Below are 20,917 nucleotides of genomic sequence, written 5' to 3' on the forward strand. Positions count from 1 at the left end.
TCTGGAAATCCTGATTCACTTTGGTCATCCACGAAATCCTTTTGTTCCTCAGACCGTTTTTTTGCACTCTTCTCCTTGATTTGCTCTGACTTTTGGCAGTCTATAGTACTCCAAATGCTTTTTTTCCAGGCGGACCGATTAGTACAGCCCAAATGACAATAATGGATCATTTTCAGCAGCAATAATCAGCAAAATATGCAAGTTTTGTTCAGTTCAGTGGCATTGTTTTCGTTCAGTGTCGCAGATATGACCAGTTGATGATGCGTCGTGAAAACACTCTATACATAACTAGGGAAAAAATGCAGTAAACGGTGAAACTATTTGTGCTGCAAACACCAGTGTGCGTATAATTATGACAGTACATTAAAGTATGATAAAAATGACAGTTTGCAATATCAAAGCACCACAAGGGGTTGTTTCGTACAGTTAAAATATCTGGCAGCCAACATCACCGGAAGTCTCGCACATTCGTGTTACAAATGGCCACGCCCCTTTTTTAATTTGAAATGAGGTGGATAATGCATACTTGTAAAAGGTCTGAAATAACGTATTTATGGGAAATATGCACTGAAAACAACAAATTTCTTACCAAACTCTATCATTTTAAGCATCGCCATCATTTAAAATGAAGAAGAAACGAGTAAGTGCTTTCACACGTTTAGTCTGGAAGGTAAAGTGTAAACAGTCCACAACAAATGAGAGAGGAATAGAGTGAGAAACACCTCCACGCCTGCAGCATTTCGCAGTGCTTGGTGTCAGGATGATGTTTTATGCTTCTCGTTGGCTGCGCGCCGGGCACGTCATCATCTGTCATCGCTTCAGCAGTAAGAAACAAGTGTATGAGCAGCAGTCATCCTCCAGCGACAGCACGAACTCCAGAAGACGGATTTCACTATCAGACCTTCTCACACACAACCGAGCTTTCCATCAGTCTCCCACTTTGCATCACATGTTTGATTCATTTTAAAGGGACTGCGAAGGATAAATTGTGAATATGGCATCAATTTGTGCGCTGGCACGCGTTTTTCTCTGTCTTAACATCTTTAAAGTGTACTTAGTGAACTCGTCCGAACTGTACGGCGATATTCCTGCAACAGAGCCGTCATTCCACAATCCAGCTCGGGATATGATGACTGTTAATATGTACAGAGTTTATGATAAATACAGCAAGAAGCAGCAGCATCAACAACAACAGAATGTAAATACAGTCCGAAGCTTTAGAGGAGTTCCAGGTGAGTGACACTAAAAACTTATCAAGCTCGAGACTGCTGTTAACAATGTGAAATATAGCTATGTATGTACTGATAAAAATAATATTTAATATTTGTGACCCTGGACCACAAAACCAGTCTTAAGTAGCACGGGTATATTTGTAGCAATAGCCAACAATACATTGTATGGTTAAACATTTTTCTTTGATTGACTTTATGCCAAAAATCATTAGGATATTAAATAAAGATCATGTTCCATGAAGATATTTCGTACATTTCCTACCGTAAATATATCAAAACTTAGTAATATGCATTGCTAAGAACTTCATTTGGACAACTTTAAAGCTGATTTTCTCAATACTTCTATTATTATTATTATTATTTTATTTTTTTGCACCCTCAGATTCCAGATTTTCAAATAGTTGTGAAAGCTTATTTGTTCTATATTTATTATAAATCTCAATTTCAAAAAATGGACTCTTATGACTGGTTTTGTGGTCCAGGGTCACATTTCATATCACACTGTTTTTTTTTTTGTTTTTGTTTGTTTTTCACTTCTGAAATCATACAATTTTGTCATCTGTATTTTAATGACTTGATAATGATAATTCATTTAAAATAAAATACACCCGTTTATTTATACACAATATATACAATGTTAATTCTTCAAATGCAATTATGTTTTATGCATTCATTTTGTGTGTCAATTATGATATTTAAAATATTATAAAAAATATTATAAAACCTATAATGCATCTTTTAAAAATTATTTGCATTAAAAAAATCCATAATAATATAGTGCATCTGGATTTAAAAAATCAATGACATATGATATGCATAGGTGAAAACATGCACAGTAAAGCATTTTCCCATTATTGCAGTTTTATTTTGAGAGCTGCTAAGTTTCCACTGGAGTTGCGCTATTAAAACACTGAGAGGGTATTAGTGGAAACAGAAAAAAAGAAAGAAAGAGACCTTGAGAGCCGCTCACTAAACACTACCATATGGCCAGAGACTGATTCAGGAGCCGTGTTTATCTTTTTATTAAACTACCTCGTAAACTGTAGAAAGTGGTCGGATATTAAATCTAGAATGTGAAAAATGTGTTGTTTATGAGGATGTTGTCTGGAAACTTTACTGGTCAATCACATGCATGCATGAGCATAAAACCAACACTGTATTGACAAGCAGCAATTACCTTCTCGTCATGCCTTCTTTGTCGTTTTTCAGAGATCTCCCATCACAAGGTGGTGTTCTACTTCAACCTGACCTCCATCCCTGACTCGGAGGTGATTCTGAGGTCAACTCTACACTTTCTTGACCAACAATCTCGCCAACGGCCTTGGGCCTGCCGGCGTTCCCGCGGAGCTTCGTGCCGCCTGCAACACCTTCAGTCGCTAACCACAACACATCTCATCATTAAGGGAACGTCACCGAACGCTGCCGTCCCCTCTCAGCTGAGCAACATCACATTGCCTCCTAACAGAAAGGGGCTTTGGCAGATTACAGACGTATCATCCGCTATCAAACAAGCTCATGTGAACGGCGAGCTCTTGGTTACAGCTGAGTTTGACTTCGGACATCACAGACGCCAGGATGGCTTGTCTCCTCACAGCCTGCCTTTTATTCTCGTATACGCTGACGACGTTGCAATAACGGAGCCCAACAGTGTTGCAATGAGTCTGCAGAGATACAGTGCATCTCCTGTGCATGAGGACAGCAGGAACAAAGCACCACCAGCTTCTTTAAATTCAAGAATCAGAAGGGAAGTAGATCACCTGCAGAGTAACTACCTACCTGACGTCCAATACAATGATCTGAAGAGCAGGGAGATATGGGACGGTGCCTTTTTTGCAAAAAAACCCAAACTCTCATCGAAAGGTCAGGAAAATCACGAGGGACTGAGAGGATCGAGAGAGCTCAGTTTTGACGAGAAGACTATGAAGAAAGCCAGACGCAAGCAGTGGAGTGAGCCACGAATGTGTTCGCGCCGTTACCTAAGGGTGGACTTTGCTGACATCGGTTGGAGCGAATGGATATTGGCTCCGAAAGCATTTGATGCCTACTACTGCGCAGGAACATGTGGATTCCCAATTCCAAAGGTCAGTGCATTTTGTGACAATTACAGACTGACTGTACATTTTCACTCTTAATACGCAGCTCAATTCGAGCAAATATGTTGAAATTAAATATTGATTTGTGCAGAAATTGTTTCAGAATTTTCACCTGTTTATTAAAAAATAGACAATTCTAACATAAAAAACAATTGTCCAAGCACTGAAACACTGAAAATTAATTTTCACTATAATTGCAAATAAGATAAGGCATCAAGCTAATCCTAAACTTTATTTCATGTTAGTATGTAAGATAACATTAATGGTCATTCTAACATATTTCAGACAATATATATCATAAGGTGATTTTGTAGGAATTGTAATCAGGCATTAAAGAGACCATGAAAGTTACTTGAGCCACCGTGATCAGGTCCTAAGAGGGTGTTCATGCAGAACACGTCTTTGCGTCTAAAAATGCAAGACGCAGCACTCAGGAATGGTTTTGAAAAAACGCAGGGCAGAATGCTGCTATGTTGCAACAAGACCATGCAGTTGCCATGCAAACTTGATACTGTAAACAAAAGCTGGCAATGCTTGCCCCGCCTCCGGAGTTTTCTGATTGGTCCACTGTTTTGGAACTGACATTGTGGTGCTGTATGTAAAAGTTGAAATTCTTCTAACTTGACATGGCATCTTAAAATGCAGCGCTCATGTGGGAGGTGCAAGTGCAACAGTCATACACATCGGCCTAGTGTGTGTTTACCTAGAAAAACAATGGAAAAGTAGCGCATTGGAATGGAAAAACAGCCCCTGATAGAGACAGAGCGACACGCGTCATAATCTAAAAACCACGCCCACCGTGGGAAAAACAATCCAGTTCTGTCCGTTGACTTTGTATTGCGGGAAGCTGTCTTCTTGTCATTTCTGACTTGTTACAAAAAACAGAACAATGTCTAAAAGCTGCTGTGTGACAAGGTGTGCAGTAAACAAGCTAAAAATACATTTTTATGAGCTGTCAACCTAAAAAATGAGCTTTTAAGGACACTAAAGTAGAGCGCAATGTGTCGTATTACTCTGAGAGCTACACCCACTGGAGGGAGACTTAATCGGTGACAGAAAACAATTATTATTTTTAACCATGTCATATTGTTATTTCCTTTTCCTTACCTTCCTTTTGTTGAAGAAATGATCCAACTGAATGGTCCAACGTGAAACACCCTGACATCTACAACTATTTGTGTCCTTGAACACTTGTTTTTTGGGTCGGCAGCTCATAAAAGCGTAGTTCTTGGTTTTTTAGCTTGTTTACTGTACACCTTGTCACGTAGCAGCTTTTAGACATCATTCCTTTTTTTGTTATAAGCCAGAAATGACAAGGAGGCGGCTTCCTGAATTACAAAATCAATGGAGAGTGTTGGATTGTCCATATATATATATATATATATATATATGTGTGTGTGTGTGTGACCCTGGACCACAAAATCAGATCTATTTTCAGAAATAGATCTTATGAAAGCTGAATAAATAAGCTTTCCATTCTTATGATAGGACAATATTTGGCCGAAATACACCTATTTAAAAATCTGGAATCTGAGAGTGCAAAAAAATCTAAATACTGAGAAAATCACCTTTGAATTTGTCAAAATGAACTTCTTAGCAATGCATATTACTAAATCAAAAGTTTTTATATATTTACGGTAGGAAATTAAAAAAAAAAAAATCTTCATGGAACATGATTTTTTTTTTTTTCAACACTGTCTTTGATTTTATGTCTTTGATTTTTCACATGAAAAGAGAAAAATAAAAAAATCAGAGAAAAGAAGGGGTGGGGGGGCGGGTACATCAAAATGAAAAATAAAGAAAGAAATATATAAATATGTATACATATACATAAACACTTAGATGTCAAAACAATGGTACATTGATATCCTAAGGTGATAAATGTTAAGCCAAGTTACCCAGAAAATAGATTTGGATCAGCTTCCGTCAAACATCCTATAAAGGGTTTCCACACTTTCAAAAACTTTTCAGGTTTTCTTTTAACAATATATGTGAGTTTTTCTAAAGCCAAATAATGAGACAATTCTTGTAGCCATTGTTTAAAACGAGGGCTTTCTGTGTTTTTGCAGTGACGAGCGACTATAAGTTTTGCTTGTAATAAACAGAATATCAACATTTTCTTATCAGAGCTAGTAAAAGTGCACATTACAGGGAAAATATTTAGTATGCAGAGTTTAGGACATTTGGGAACATTTTGTTTCAACACCAGAGATAAGAAGTCTAAAACTTTTCCCCAAAAACATTCAACTTTGGGACACTTCCATATACAATGATATAAAGTTCCTATCTCTTGACTGCATTTTATATATTGATCGGGAATGTTGGGATTAAATTTGTGTAGTATTTCTGGAGTTATGTATACTCTCATATTCCACTTACATTACAGAACCTCGTATTAATTGTCTGAGTTTGGGTCTTTAGGCAGATACTCTGCCACTCATCTTCCATTATATTCTCATTTACATCTCGACACCATGCCAAACGTTTATTTTCTGTATTTTCCATGCAGTTAGTGAAAATTAGTCTATAAAATAAAGAAATTTGCCTAGCCGCAAATAGTTTAAAATGCCTAGTGGTTTAAAGTAACTTATTCTAAAGGGGACAGATCTGTCAAGAAAAGAGAATGCTGCATCTTGTTAATAAAATTCCTAATGTGGAGATATTTTAAAAAATAAATGTGTTTTAGGTAAATCAAACTTTTGTCTTACTTCCTGAAAACTGAGCATAGTTTTATTACTGAATAAATGTCTCACCTTATGCAAACCTTTTGTTGCCCAAATTTTGAATCCAACATCATGTGTCCCAGGTATGGAACATGATTTTTACTTAATATCCTATTGATTTTTGGCATAAAATAAAAATTGATAGTTTGACCCATACAATGTATTTTTGGCTATTGCTACAAATAACCCTGTGCTAATTAGGACTGGTTTTGTGGTCCAAGGTCACATATGAACAATCCAAATATATATATATATTAGAGGTTGACCGATGTATCGGTTTTGCCAATTAATCGGCACCAATAGTTGATTGGCGGAACTATCGGTTATCGGCAAAAATCCATGCCGATAGTTTTTTCCGGGTCGGGTCCGTTGCTGGAGCGGCTGAGAAGGTCGTCATTTGTATGTTGTGTGACTAACATATTTGTATATTTTGATTAGATAACGACAAATGTTCTACAATAGAAGCAGTGAAAGTACACAATATCCATATGTATGCAATTTCAATACTGTGGTCTTTGTGTAGATATTTAAAGATGGACATCTTTAGCTTGATTGTTGATGTAATGGTAACACTTTACAATATGAGTCTATTTGTAACATTAAGATTAAAGCTGTAGAATAGAAGTATTGTTCCTTGTTAGAGTGTGTTAATTTTAGCATTTACTGATATATTTTAAACATTTTAGTTGCTTTTGTTAACATTAATGAACAATGAACTAACTGCAATGATCAATATATAATTAATATTAATATTTTTATTCATTTACAAAGTATGGTTCAGTAGGCTACTTAAAAAAAAAAAATAGTAGAGCACTATTTTTTTTCCGTTCAGTACCCATTTTAAAAACTATCGGTCAATTAATCGGTATCGGCCAGTGTGGTCCAACATAGTTATCGGTATCGGTAAAATCCAATATCGGTCGACCTCTAATATATATATATATATATATAATTTGTTTGTTTTCAAGCTGCATGTACAAGAAATACCGTTGTGTTATGATGATAGAAAATATATTACAATTTCATAAGGTTCCATTATTCATTAGGTTTTAAAAGTAGAGTTAAACATATTGTTGGATTTTATGGTTCATTGCCATCTTGCTCTAACCAAAGTGACCTGAACATCGTAATTACGACTTTCCAACTCGTAAATGCGAAATTCCCAGAAGTACTAGAGTGCACCATCAAACATATTTTCATACTTTCTGCATTATAGCTCTCCATGTAAGACTACAGGCCCATTCACATCAAGGATGATGTGAACTAAAATGACGATAACATTTTAAGAATAGGAGAATAGAAAAGTTCACACCGCAAAAATAAAGACACAGCTTTTTGCCCTGTTTTTAAAAATGTGAGCATTTAAAGTGGCATATAATATGGTTATATCATTATAGTTCTCTTTATAGTCATCCCAGCAGGCACACAATGTCATAAGTCGTTGATATTTGGTTACATTTTGGCTGCGAAGTTGGGTGACCAAAATTCAGTGTCAATTCAACATTTAATGTCAATGTTCATTTAATTTCCAATACTGACTTCATCCATCATTGATATTTTGTTTTTAGGATGTGTAACCAAAATCCAACGTTAAGTCGATTTTCATTCTCAGCCACTATCCAATGTCAGCAATGTTATATTGATGTCCAGTGCCTGCTGGGATCATTCTTGCTGTGAACAGAGACACAGAAAGACAAGAACTGTCACATTATCTTGTAAACAGACAGCAGTTTTTCTCCAGCCTTTACTTTTCCAAATGCAGGTTGTCCATCCATCCAATCACGCCACCATCCAGAGTATAGTGAGAGCCGTGGGGATCGTCCCTGGAGTCCCGGAGCCGTGCTGCGTACCGGACAAGATGAGCTCTCTGGCGGTGCTGTTCCTGGACTCCAGCAGGAATATGGTCTTGAAGGTCTATCCCAGCATGTCTGTGGAGACCTGCGCCTGTCGATAAACTAGCAAGGTAGCTAACGGACACAGATAAACACAACCTGCAAAACCAACGAAATCAGCTCGAAGGACTGCCGAAGCACGTCGTATGACACAAATGAACTTTTCTCTCTGCAAATAAGACCTCAACACCTCAAGTAATATAGGATCTTTGCACACAAACATTGTATCCTCTTTCCACTTTCTTTTTTAATGAATTGTATATAATCCTTATTGTAACATATAACTCTTTTCGTTTTGAAACAAATACATGGTCAATTTAAAAGGACATCCAAATGGATTTCTGTAAATAAATCCTGTAACACTTTACAATAAGGTTTCATTTGTTAACATTAGTTTATGCATTAAGCAACGTTAACTATGCAAGTAATATATTTTCAACCTAGGATTTAAACACCTGGAATCATGCATGGACAGAAAACCGAAGAGCATTTTTGGTCATTTGTGCGGAGACAGACAATGTGAAGAAAATTCAGCATAATGCTGCCATCTAGTGTTTTGTCATTCAAAGTTTTCCCATATTTGAGCATGGACCACAAAACCAGTCATAAGGCTCAGTTTTTTTTAAAATTGAGATTTATACATCATCTGAAGCTGAATGAATAAGCTTTTTATTGATGTATGGTTTGTTAGAATAGGACAACATTTGGCTGAAATCTGAAATCTGAGCGTGCAAAAAAAATCGAAACATTGAGAAAATCGCTTTTAAAGTTGTCCAAATGAAGTTCTTAGCAATGCATATTACTAATTAAAAGTTTTGATATATTTACAGTAGCAAATTTACAAAATATCTTCAAGGAACATGACTTATTTAATATCCTAATGATTTTTGGCATAAAAGCACCAATACATTGTATTTTTGGCTATTGCTGCAAATATACCCGTACTTCTTAAGACTTTTGATTTTGATTTTGTGGTTCAGGGTCACATATGAGGACAGAAAAGTAATTAAATTACAGATTATCACAATGGAGTACATTTTAAAATAAATAACATCTCAGATGTTTTGTCAAAGAGGAGAGTTTTGTATTTAATAGCAGTTACATGTCATTTGTAATTATTTATTTTTTCAAACTGTATTGTTCACGACTCTTTATGTAAACATTTCTTTAACCAGATTCTTCAACCACTGTTTTGATATATGACTGAAATCCTGGAGGACTTTTTGTGAATAAAGACCTAATGAGTTGTATTAGGAACGTAGATTGTTTACAACAACAGGGCAAAGATCAGCTCAGAGCCGCTAACCCTTGCACAACCAGCTTTTGAATTTCGGTGGGTGGTTGACTAAATGAAAAAGAAAGGAAGCACTGGAATCTAAAATGCTAATATTTATCATAACTAAAGCTGATTAGCTGAAGCATCTCAAATCTACACAAACATATGACGGAGCTGCTTTTATAAAACAGCCTGAGCCTGTAAATAAGGCTTGTTAAAATCTCACTCATTAGTTTCCCAAAGTGTTTACAGAATCCTCATTAACTACAAGCTTCCTTAAGATAACAAAGCTCAAACTACGACATCAGTGTCAAAGATAAGAATAGCTATGCTACTATTTTGGTTTCCAGAGAGTGTGGGGGGCATGGGAGTGAACCTGAGGTTCACTTGAGGAACCCTGATTTTAAAGCATCGTCCACAAAACCTATCCGTTTTAGACGAAGATGCAGGGATTACGATATTTGCTCCTCCTGATGTGCATCAATTTTGCTACTTCGGTTGGGCTTTGCGAGGGGAAATCATTAGGAGAATTCGCCAGCTTGGAGGATGCAATGTTCATTCAAGCAGAAGAGCAAAACATTGAGGAACAAGATGACTTTAACTCCAAATTGGAGAACTATCTGGGCGTCATGAAGGAAGATTTTTTGAGGAAGCTGAATTTATCCGGCGTGCCGCAAGAACACCGAAAAGTTCAGCCTCCTCAGTTCATGATCGAACTCTATAATAAATATGCTTCTGACAAGACTTCCAGCCCTCGGTCGGATGTCATCCGAAGCTTCGTCATACAGGGTAAGTACCTAAAGAAAGCTCACAATCTCTGAGGAAGATGCATTGGATGCTTCCAAAGCCAGATCGTTCACTTTTTCCATACCAGAAATGATCCTGGCTTGTTTATTAGTGAAAAGGGTTATTAATCTCTATTTCACGTTCTCTGCAGATGTTATTTATTCCATCAGACAGGGCAACAAAACACAACACAGGCTGCTATTCAACATTTCCATCCCAAATCATGAAGAGATCACATCAGTCCAGCTGAGGCTCTTCACTCTCTGGGAAATAGGGAAAACCACCTGCGCTGACCTTTTCGCATCCATCAACGTTTATGATGTAGATTATGAGCGGAGCGCAAACATTTTAAATCTTTTGGACGGAAGACACGTAAGTGAGGGCAAAAACACATGGGAGGCTTTCGACGTGACCAGGGCTGTCAGGAGCTGGCACGAATCTGGACGTGGGGCCGGCGAACTTGAAGTGGAAATCGAACAAGACTGCGAATCCCTCGACGTAAGCCTGGGTTTAGACGACAACAGCTCGGCAGTCATCATAGTTTTTTCCGATGATCTCGGGAACAGAAAGGAAGAGTCGATGACAGAGGTTAAGGAGATGCTTCTTCATGAGAAGGAGCGGATATTTCTGGACGATTACGCTCCTGTGAACACGCACCCTAGGAAAAAGAGGAAAGCGTCAAACAATTACTGTCGGCGAACTTCTCTCAAGGTGAACTTCAAAGACATCGGATGGGACAAGTGGATCGTGGCCCCGCCCGAATACGATGCTTACGAGTGCAAAGGCGCGTGTTACTTCCCCCTGACGGATGATGTAACTCCCTCCAAACATGCAATCATACAAACTCTGGTTAACCTGAGCAATCCGAAAAAGGCAAACATGGCCTGTTGCGTCCCAACCAAGCTGGATCCAATTGCAGTCATGTACCAAGAAAAGGGCGTCATTACGGTTCGACACCTCTATGAGGAGATGAAAGTAGCAAAGTGTGGCTGTAGGTAGTTTTGCCTGCTTGCCATGCACCTGTAGAAAACATCTTTGCCAGAGCATTTGTGTTATCATTCCCGTTTCTGAAATAAAGGTGTTAAAAAGGAAGAGTTTGTCGTTTGGGATCCCCAAAGAACCTTTCAGTGAACAGTTCCGTGAAGAACGGAACTTTAACATCCATGGAAGCTTTCCAGTGCACAAAAAGATTTCGTCAGATCTTCTTCACAATAAAAATGGTTCTTTTCAGAACTGATCACTGAAAGGTTCTTTTGTGAACCAGAAACAGTTTTTAAAATAAAGGTTCTAAAGATGTTTTCCCACAGTTATGCCATGGAAGGAGTGGATAAAGTAACTTTTGTGGGATGGAAATGTTCCATGGATGTCAAAGTTTCTTCACGGAACCCTAGATGACAATAAAGTTAAGATTAAGCAAAATCTAAAATTAAGAGGTTTTGGTTAAATTCAGCTTCCCTAACTTGATTAAACTGGTATTCAGTTTTGGGAAAAATTACTTTTAATAAATAATGCATTGCAATATTGCATTACCCCCTAAAAACATAACTAATTATGTTACCTAATTTCTTTTTTATTGAAAGTAATGCATTGCATTACTTTTGCGTTATTTTAAAAATCTGGCCAGGGCTTGCTTGTTTGTTTTTAATATAAAAAGTTCTGTTTTTGGCAAATATAAAAGTCCTTTCACACCAAAAGTAAGTTCAAGTTTGCACAGTAGAATGCAGAAGAAGAAAGTTCAACAAGTTCTGCAATAAAAAAAAAAAAAAACAAAAAACCAATGTTAGTTTATCTTGAGTAATTTTTGCTTGTTATGGTTGAACTGGATCACATTTTGCATCAGTTGCATTTCACTATTTTTATTCATTTTAAAGAATGCTGAATCAGAATTAATGCAGATGAATTAATGCATGTTCACTTTTATTCTAGAACTAAAGTGACATCTTTATTCCTGATTTCTCTGAACATGGGGACAGGAATGCTTTCGATCAATAAATGGGTAAAAAGTAACTGGAGTTACTTATTTCAAGATATTTTCTTGTAAATTAAAAAGTAATGCATTACTTTGCTAGTTACTTGAAAAAAGTAAAATCAGTACGTAACTTGTGTTACTTGTAATGAGTTACCCCCAACACTGCTGGTATTGTGTTTTCATTTTATTTCAACCAATTGAGGATTTGACAGCATCTGGGATACAAACCAAAACATTAGGGGTGATATTCCCTCCTAAGCATTTTTGTACAGAAACATTTTAATGCAAAAACACTCTCCACAAGTATGCAAAAACAGATGTGAATGCTTGTGTTGTACATAGTAGCAAGAAACCTCAAGAGGGCGACAGAGTAACAGCCCAAGTGCTTTTGCCATTAAACAGGATGTGGTTTGTTCAGGTACACTGCTATAAATATGTTTGTAAGACTGAACATGCTCAGCAAAATTGCAATGAAAGTAGTAGAAGGAGCTAACAGTGCTGTCACTTATATACTTAGAGTTTGATTTCAGGTCCACATCTGTGCTAAAATTACATCTAGGGTCATGAATGTTCATAATGAGAATTAGGTAGGGCCAATGCCCCTGTTCTCTCACTCCTAAACTGGCTTATACTGGATTGTTCCAGACAAGATTTTTTAGGGAATTGCTTGTATAATTTACGCATTTACGCAATACCTCTCACTAGTTCCAAACCAAAACAATCAGGGCTTGAGCCCAAAAACACTGCCCCTAGTGAATCCCATGGATATAACTTAGAATTGGACTTGTTTATACATACTGTGCTTACATACATTTTCCATCTATTTAATTTTTTTTTTCTTTTTTTAATTTATATTTCTTTCTCACAAAAAAGAAATCTGTATATAATCCATTGTATTTCCAGCATATATATATACGTACAAATGTTTAGTTTTACAATGGTTATTTTATTGATTGTTAAATTGCTTTATATTTTATCAATAAAATGCATCAAAGTCCTTTCAGTTTGTGCTCCCCAAATTTATTAAAAAATGCAATCTCACTGTGGTGTGCGGTGAGCGCTCTCTGCTGGTGGAGTTTTTCAGTCAAGCAAAGCAATTCAAAAAATCTGTCCTGCCCTAAAACTGATGTTTGTGACATTTTTAAGATGTTAAGTTGCATGATCCTCAAACAATAAACTATATCTACCCTTGTAATTTATTAGAGCACAAATGTCAAAGCGTTTGAATGATTCTGGAACATTTTTACATTACTTATTTTTACATTATGTACTTTTTAAAACAAAAACAGCTGCTCTGTAGATCATAAACAACTACAAATCATACTAACCTATTTCTCCAGCTTAGAAACTCCCATCAGATGCACTGGATGAAACTCCAACCATCTTAAAATGAGTTTCGCAATCCCTGATTGGCCACAAGGAATCAGGAGATAGAATTGCATAAGACTCTGAGCATTAAAAGATAAAGCAAGATTAACAGTCCAGCACCAATTAGTGCTGAGTGAGTGTGGAGTTACATAATGTCAGACTGTAAAAGTGGCAAGGTCCACTAAATTCACACTAATGCTCTGATATTTAGGCAAATGCTAGAAAAGAACGGAGGGAGAAAGTCTATAAGCAGATTTTGACTGTTCGGGCTGTGAATAGCACACCGTTTTTGCCAAAGAGTGAATAAATGATCTTATTTCAGAAAAAGATTATACAATCAAATTCATACACTGGACCAAACTGTCAGGGTAAGAAATCTGTGTTACGGGTTCACGTAATGAGGTTAGCCAAGTGCATCTTGGCGTTCATTAAATGATCAACTGTTTACCTGTGTAATAATGTCATTAGCCTGACCCAGACGTTACCTTTGAAAGCCTGACCTTATTTTCCTCACGCCGTGACGACTGCGAGCACCATAATCCAAAGAGAATGGATCTAATAGATCAGCAAATCTAATGTGGTCAAAAACATTGGGACTACATAAACAGTACATAAGCATTTTGTCTTTCACAATACAGAATGATTCACTTTCCCTACAAACAAACATCTTGTTTTACCTAAAAATCATCATTTATCATCTGTCATCACCCTGTATGAAACAAATTTTAGAGACAATTAGAGACATTTCTCAAAATGTTATGTTCCATACATGTATGCAAGTGAGATTTGCGGATGAACTGTCCCTTTAGGTCATGATGAAGCTCTGTATTTAGAGAGATTTCGTTTTCAATTATTGATTTTTATTTGTGATTGCATTGCTGATGCACTGCAGATAATGCGATTAAAGGTTTATTCAGAGCAAAAGCCTCTTATGTGGTTGCTGTTGTCAAAAACACAGTTCCATCTAAAAAAGGACCTCTTCACCAAATGAATGGACAAAACCTTTGGTTTAGACCAAATCAACAACCAACTGTGAAAGATGTCGGGGACTGTAAGAGTTTTTGCCCTGATCATAGCCGCTTGTCGGGTCCTGCTCATCGATGCATCATTTCAACCTGCACTTGTCTTGGATATGGCTAAAATTTTGCTCGAAAACTACTGCTTCCCAGAGAATCTAGTTGGCATGCAGGAGGCGATCCAACAAGCTATAAGCAGCGGAGAGATCCTACACATCTCTGATCGGAAAACACTGGCAGCTGTGCTGACGGCCGGCGTTCAAGGTGCACTCAATGACCCCAGACTGACCGTGTCTTACGAGCCTAATTATGTCCCGATCACGCCACCTGCACTTCAGTCTCTGCCCACGGAACAGCTGATACGGCTAATCAGGAATACTGTTAAACTGGAGGTGATGGATAACAACGTCGGTTACTTGAGGATTGACCGTATTATAGGTCAGGAGACTGTGGAAAAACTGGGACGCCTCCTTCACGACAACATCTGGAAGAAGGTTGCGCATACATCAGCGATGATCTTTGATCTGCGTTTCAGCACAGCAGGAGAGATCTCCGGTGTGCCATACATCATTTCGTTTTTTTCCGACTCGGAACCGCTTTTGCACATTGACACCATTTATGAACGACCCACCAATACTACAAAGGAGCTATGGACAATGTCGAATCTCCTGGGTGAACGATATGGGAAAAGAAAAGAGCTGATCGTTTTAATCAGCAAGCGCACCACGGGCGCGGCAGAAGCTCTTGCCTACATCTTAAAACATCTAAAAAGAGCCGTCATTGTTGGAGAAAGGTCGGCCGGTGGGTCGATTAAGGTTGAGAAGTTCAAAGTTGGTGACTCTGGGTTTTATATTACGGTCCCTGTTGCTAGATCTGTGAACCCTGTGACGGGACAAAGTTGGGAGGTGACCGGAGTGTCGCCATCCGTCAGCGTCAACCCAAAAGAAGGGATCGCCAAAGCCAAATCCCTCATCGCCATCAGGAAATCAATACCGAAAGCGGTTAAAAGAGTGTCAGATATTATTAAACAATTTTATGTGTTTAAAGATAAAATCCCAGCTTTGCTAAACCATCTTGGTAAAACTGACTTCTCCACAGTGGTTTCTGAAGAGGACTTGGCAGCAAAACTTAACTATGAGCTGCAGTTTGTCTTCGAAGACCCTCGTTTAAATATCAAGACATTGCAAGGATCGTCCAACAAGGAGGAAGAACTGGATGCAACACCCACAACCCACTCAATTGATGTTAATCTTAATGATCCATTATTCAAGTTGGAAATTCTGTCAGGAAACATTGGATATTTGCGTTTTGACAGATTCCCTACATCTACAATTTTGATTGAACTAGAGGATCGAATCATAGAGACGGTCTGGCGACCTGTCAAAGACACAGAGAACCTAATTATTGATCTGCGCTACAACACCGGCGGATCCACCGAGGCCTTGCCGATTCTGCTTTCCTACATGTTTGACTTCTCATCAGATACCCACCTCTTTTCAATCTACGACAGCATTCGAAACACGACCGTTGATTTTCACACCCTCCGTAACATCAGTGGGCCTTCGTATGGTTCCAGAAAGGGTGTTTATGTTTTGACAAGCTACTACACAGCTGAAGCCGGAGAAGAGTTTGCTTACTTGATGCAGTCCTTGCACCGAGGCACTGTTGTAGGGGAAATCACTTCTGGAATGCTTCTTCACTCCAAAACTTTTCAAGTTGAAGAAACAAGTCTTGGAATTACCATCCCAGTCATAAATTTCATCGACATACATGGGGAATGCTGGCTTGGAGGCGGTGTAGTTCCTGACGCCATCGTCCTTGCCGAAGAGGCATTCGAGCGAGCTCATGAAATCATTGTGTTTCACAAGGACATTCCAGCTTTGGTGCAAGAAGCTGGAGATCTTTTGAAAACACACTATATTGTGCCTGAGGTTGCAGATAAAGTCAGTAGACTGTTACAGTCTAAACTAAAAGAAGGTTTTTATCGCTCAGTCGTTGACTTTGAATCTCTCGCATCTCAACTCACCGCAGATCTCCAAGAGATTTCGGGTGATCACAGACTGCACATTTTCAACTGTGAAACTGAACCAGAATCCCTTCGTAACCTTCCCAAAATCCCTTCTCCTGAAGAGGTGGGGTTCATAATCGATGCCCTATTTAAAGTAGACGTACTGTCTGGAAATATTGGCTATTTGAGATTCGACAGGATGGAAGACGTAAAGATTCTGCGAGCGATTGGTCCCCAGCTCGTCAAAGTTGTATGGAACAAGTTAGTGAGCACAGACGTGCTCATAATCGACCTGAGATATAACACGGGCGGCTATTCCACAGCTATTCCTTTACTGTGCACCTATTTCTTTGACCCGCAACCCTTAAAACACCTTTACACCATTTTTGACCGCTCCAAAACGAATGCGACAAAGGTTACGACCCTTCCAGAAGTGCTAGGACAGAGGTACGGCTCTCAGAAAGACATATATATCCTGACAAGTCACATAACTGGATCAGCCGCTGAGGCGTTTGCTAGAACAATGAAAGACCTGAAAAGAGCCACTGTTATCGGAGAGCCCACAATCGGAGGTGCCCTCTCAAGTGGAACGTACCAAATTGGGAATAACATCCTGTATGCTTCCATTCCCAACCAGGCAGTTTTGAGTGCAGTTACTGGGAAAGCATGGAGTGTGTCCGGGGTTGAACCACATGTAGTAGCTCAAGCAAGTGACGCACTTAATGTGGCCCAGAAAGTAATTGGCACAAAGCTCCAAAAGATAAAATCTGGGAAATAGTACTGTGGGCCTCAGTATTTGTTCACTTCAAAAATCCATAATCAAAAGAACATGTTAAACAAAAAAAAAAAATATTTGTATAAAGTATATCCTGTTTTGTTTAACAATAGTTTTCACCATGGAGATGAAAATGTGTTTTTAATGCTGTGCTTGTTTGTGTGCTCAACGTAATGTAACAAATAGACATGCTGATACAATAAAATAAATGTTTCTGTTACATACCTTTTTCTGCTGTATCCATTGAAATTTGAATAATAGGTTAATACACATAATAACAAAGGTAAATACAAATACCAGAAATATATCAAAATGTAAGTGCAATATATATATAACATACATATTTAGCTTGTTATTGTCTAACTGAAGAACTTTGGCTAATGAGATTAAGGTTTTATTGTGAGGAAAAGCTTCTTATGCGCGTGTTAACAGAAACCTGACGGTCGAAGCAGACTCAGTTGACAAACCTCCTTGCAGAAGGAGAGTTCAGCTACGCCGTATTAGCAGGAATCCAAAACAGAGCAAAATGCCTCAAGCTCTACTTCTACTGGCATCGCTGCTGATCTTCAGTAATGTGGCACACTGTGATTTCTCCCCCACGCTTATTGTGGATATGGCCAAAATTCTCATGGACAACTACTGCTCACCAGAAAAACTCGCCGGCATGGAAGAGGCAATTGACGCTGCGAGTAGTAACACGGAGATCCTCAGCATTTCAGATCCTGCCAACCTTGCCAGTGTTCTGACCGACGGGGTTCAGAAAACAATTTTTGATTCCAGAGTGCAAGTCACGTACGAGCCAGGTTTCGTACCTGTAGCGCCGCCAGCCATGCCTGACATCCCACCGGAGCACCTGGCCGAAATGATCAAAGGCACTGTCAAAGCTGAGGTCCTGGATGGCAACATTGGCTACCTGAAGATTCAGCACATCATTGGAGAAGAGACGGCTCAGAAAGTCGGGCCTATTTTGCTGGAATACATCTGGGACAAACTGCTCCCAACTTCCGCCATGATTCTTGACTTCCGCAGTGCTGTCACTGGCGAGCTGTCTGGAATTCCATACATCGTGTCCTACTACACCGATCCTGAGCCTCTAATCCACATCGATTCCGTGTACGATCGCACCTCCGATGTCACCATAGAGCTGTGGTCCATGCCAACCCTGTTGGGGAAGAGGTATGGAACCTCCAAAACCTTGATCGTCCTAACAAGCAAGAATACTCTTGGGATTGCAGAAGATGTTGCATACTGCCTTAAAAACCTGAAAAGGGCCACTATTGTTGGGGAGAACACAGCTGGGGGAAGTATAAAAATAAACAAAATCAAGGTGGGTGACACTGACTTCTATGTGTCTGTGCCAGTTGCCAAGTCTATTAACCCCATCACTGGCAAGAGCTGGGAGATCACCGGAGTGGCACCAGATGTCGAAGTTGCTGCAGAAGACGCCCTTGACGCTGCAATTGCAATCATTAAACTTCGTGCTGAAATCCCAGGGTTGGTTCAGGCGGCCGCCGCGCTGGTTGCAGACAACTATGCATTTCCAAGCATTGGGAAAGACGTCGCTGAGAAGCTGGGAGCTGCTGCGGCTAGTCGGGAATACAGCCTGATCTCCACAAAGGAAGAACTGAGAGCAAAGCTCTCTGCTGACCTCCTAAAACTGTCAGGAGACAAGTGCCTGAAAGCCACCAGGAATGTCCCTACACTTCCTCCACAGGTAAGTCTTGAGAGAGAATCTTATGGCGACGTATGTAGTTGTTGTGGCAAAATTATGAAAGACAACTGTCCTTTAATTTCCAGAATCTCCCACCCGAGATGTTCATCGAGCTCATCAAAGTTTCATTCCACACTGACATATTTGAAAACAACATTGGTTATCTTCGCTTTGACATGTTTGGAGATTTTGAACATGCTGCTAAGATCATTGCCGAGTACGTCTGGAACAAAGTCGTTGACACTGATGCGCTGATCATTGATCTGAGGTGATTATTCCCCTGGATATCTATAAATCCAATATGTATGATTTCCACCTTTGACCATAATCTGATTTGAACATCTATATTTTCAGGAACAATGTTGGTGGGTCCACCGCCTCCATTGCTGGCTTTTCCTCATACTTCTTTGACGATGACAAGCAGATTATGCTAGACAACGTATACGACAGACCCTCCAATACCACAACAGATCTTCTGACCCGTTTACAACTTACAGGTACTTGACTTCTTTTCCTATTTTTGTCACTATTATTCCTTGCGTGTTTATCATTTTACTAACTGTAGACCAATTGTTCTAGATTGCTTGATCTACACCCAAAAAGTGCAGTGTCTTAAATGCATTGTATATTGTCATAGGCATATATAAAACTTCACGCAAATATGAATGACCACTTTGCATTACTCAAATTGTGGTTTTAATTAACTTTTAGTAAAGCTAATGAAATCAGCGTGCTGACTTGTAGTTTCGTGATCACGCAAAAATGTGCATTCTAAAAGGCCACATCTGTACTTAAAAATTAACTGTGCATTTCTACTTTTTACAGGCAGGAGATACGGCAGCAAAAAGAGTGTGATAGTCCTCACCAGTGGCACGACCACAGGTGCCGCTGAGGAGTTTGTTTTTATCATGAAGAGGCTGGGACGTGCAATGATTATCGGCGAGACAACCCGTGGAGGTTGTCACCCCCCAGAGAACTTCCGTGTGGGCGAAAGCAGCATCTTCCTGTCTATTCCTATCAGACATTCAGACACTGCTCATGGTCCTTCCTGGGAGGGTGCTGGCATCGCCCCTCACCTTCCAGTGCCCGCTGACGCTGCCCTCGACACAGCAAAAGGCATCTTCAATAAGCATCTTTCTGACCAAAAATAAGTTGTTCTTCTGGGCCTGTTATGGAAGCCAAATGATATTGCAAAGTAGTTCTTTAGAAGGATGACATACTGTGAAGATGCTGTCATAATCTGTGTAGATCTTTAAGGTAATGTTTAGACAGCACACAGCCTTCTGTTGCTATTTCAAACCTGTATTATTTCTAACCCAAAGCATGCAACCTCTAAAGCACACTTGATAAAGGTGATATTCAGATTAGGCCTGTTCTGAACTTGAACAGAGTCAGGTTCCTGGTGAACATTTGTATACATGCATATTAACCAACTGAAAAATTGTCTTGTTTCAAAAGCAACTTGAATCTTTTTCACTATATCTAGGGAAAAAGTGCGACTTTTGGGATTATATTGAAACCAAATGATGAAACTTAATAAATACCACATGGAAACTGTTCTAATTGTAATGTGTTTTAAAGATTAAATAGAAAATTCTTTGCAGCTGAGGTAACACGGCTTTAACAAACATAAACCAATTCCAGACATACTTATGCATCTGAAAGCCTCTTGTGAGTTTCCAGATTATTTTGATCTAATTATTTACCACTACTTATCCGCTCGCAATCTCAACAAAAATTAGTTACACCATAAACACGCTCACCCAATGTTCAAAGCAAAAACAATGTTCATATTTGGTAAGTTAAAAATACACTTCTTGCTCTATTGAGGTCAATACAAAACTATTTTATACACAAAAACAGAAGATGGCAGCACATCTCTATCAGTGGCTGTCAAGCACATTCACTGCCATACTACAAGGTTCTTGTAGAACCTGTTGACAACAGATTTTAATGGAATAAATGATAAATATTATCCGCATTACACTAATCCCAACAAACATGAGACGTCCACCCGACGTGCAGATCATGTCTATATTCCGACAAAGACGTTGAAATGATGTCGTTT

General features: G+C 38.9%; 3 protein-coding genes across 3 annotated transcripts; all 3 read left to right on the plus strand.

Annotated features, from left to right (window-relative positions):
• The first annotated feature begins 825 nt into the window (after positions 1-825).
• Positions 826-9,174, plus strand: gdf10b (growth differentiation factor 10b). The gene is made up of 3 exons (XM_051124983.1): positions 826-1,232; positions 2,442-3,313; positions 7,811-9,174. Exons 1-3 carry the CDS (start codon positions 995-997, stop codon positions 8,000-8,002), a joined length of 1,302 nt encoding a protein of 433 aa, XP_050980940.1. The 5' UTR covers positions 826-994; the 3' UTR covers positions 8,003-9,174.
• A 307-nt stretch (positions 9,175-9,481) lies between these two features.
• On the plus strand, positions 9,482-12,969 carry gdf2 (growth differentiation factor 2). Its single transcript, XM_051124984.1, has 2 exons — positions 9,482-10,005; positions 10,154-12,969. The coding sequence occupies exons 1-2, from the start codon at positions 9,660-9,662 to the stop codon at positions 10,999-11,001; spliced, it is 1,194 nt and encodes a 397-aa protein (XP_050980941.1). The 5' UTR covers positions 9,482-9,659; the 3' UTR covers positions 11,002-12,969.
• Positions 12,970-14,347: 1,378 nt separating this feature from the next.
• On the plus strand, positions 14,348-20,110 carry rbp3 (retinol binding protein 3). Its single transcript, XM_051123630.1, has 5 exons — positions 14,348-17,036; positions 18,541-18,852; positions 18,936-19,117; positions 19,204-19,346; positions 19,675-20,110. The coding sequence occupies exons 1-5, from the start codon at positions 14,379-14,381 to the stop codon at positions 19,998-20,000; spliced, it is 3,621 nt and encodes a 1,206-aa protein (XP_050979587.1). The 5' UTR covers positions 14,348-14,378; the 3' UTR covers positions 20,001-20,110.
• Positions 20,111-20,917: the final 807 nt, after the last annotated feature.

The sequence above is a fragment of the Labeo rohita genome, chromosome 12 (genome assembly GCF_022985175.1).
Source record: "Labeo rohita strain BAU-BD-2019 chromosome 12, IGBB_LRoh.1.0, whole genome shotgun sequence".
Classification (NCBI taxonomy): domain Eukaryota; kingdom Metazoa; phylum Chordata; class Actinopteri; order Cypriniformes; family Cyprinidae; genus Labeo; species Labeo rohita.

Coding starts and splice junctions, on each gene's coding strand:
- gdf10b (XM_051124983.1), top strand. CDS start 995: ATGGCATCAATTTGTGCGCTGGCACGCGTTTTTCTCTGTCTTAACATC. Junction 1,233..2,441: donor AAGCTTTAGAGGAGTTCCAG/GTGAGTGACACT, acceptor GTCGTTTTTCAG/AGATCTCCCATCACAAGGTG. Junction 3,314..7,810: donor GTGGATTCCCAATTCCAAAG/GTCAGTGCATTT, acceptor TTCCAAATGCAG/GTTGTCCATCCATCCAATCA.
- gdf2 (XM_051124984.1), top strand. CDS start 9,660: ATGCAGGGATTACGATATTTGCTCCTCCTGATGTGCATCAATTTTGCT. Junction 10,006..10,153: donor CCGAAGCTTCGTCATACAGG/GTAAGTACCTAA, acceptor CGTTCTCTGCAG/ATGTTATTTATTCCATCAGA.
- rbp3 (XM_051123630.1), top strand. CDS start 14,379: ATGTCGGGGACTGTAAGAGTTTTTGCCCTGATCATAGCCGCTTGTCGG. Junction 17,037..18,540: donor TTACTGGGAAAGCATGGAGT/GTGTCCGGGGTT, acceptor AAGAGCTGGGAG/ATCACCGGAGTGGCACCAGA. Junction 19,347..19,674: donor GACCCGTTTACAACTTACAG/GTACTTGACTTC, acceptor TACTTTTTACAG/GCAGGAGATACGGCAGCAAA.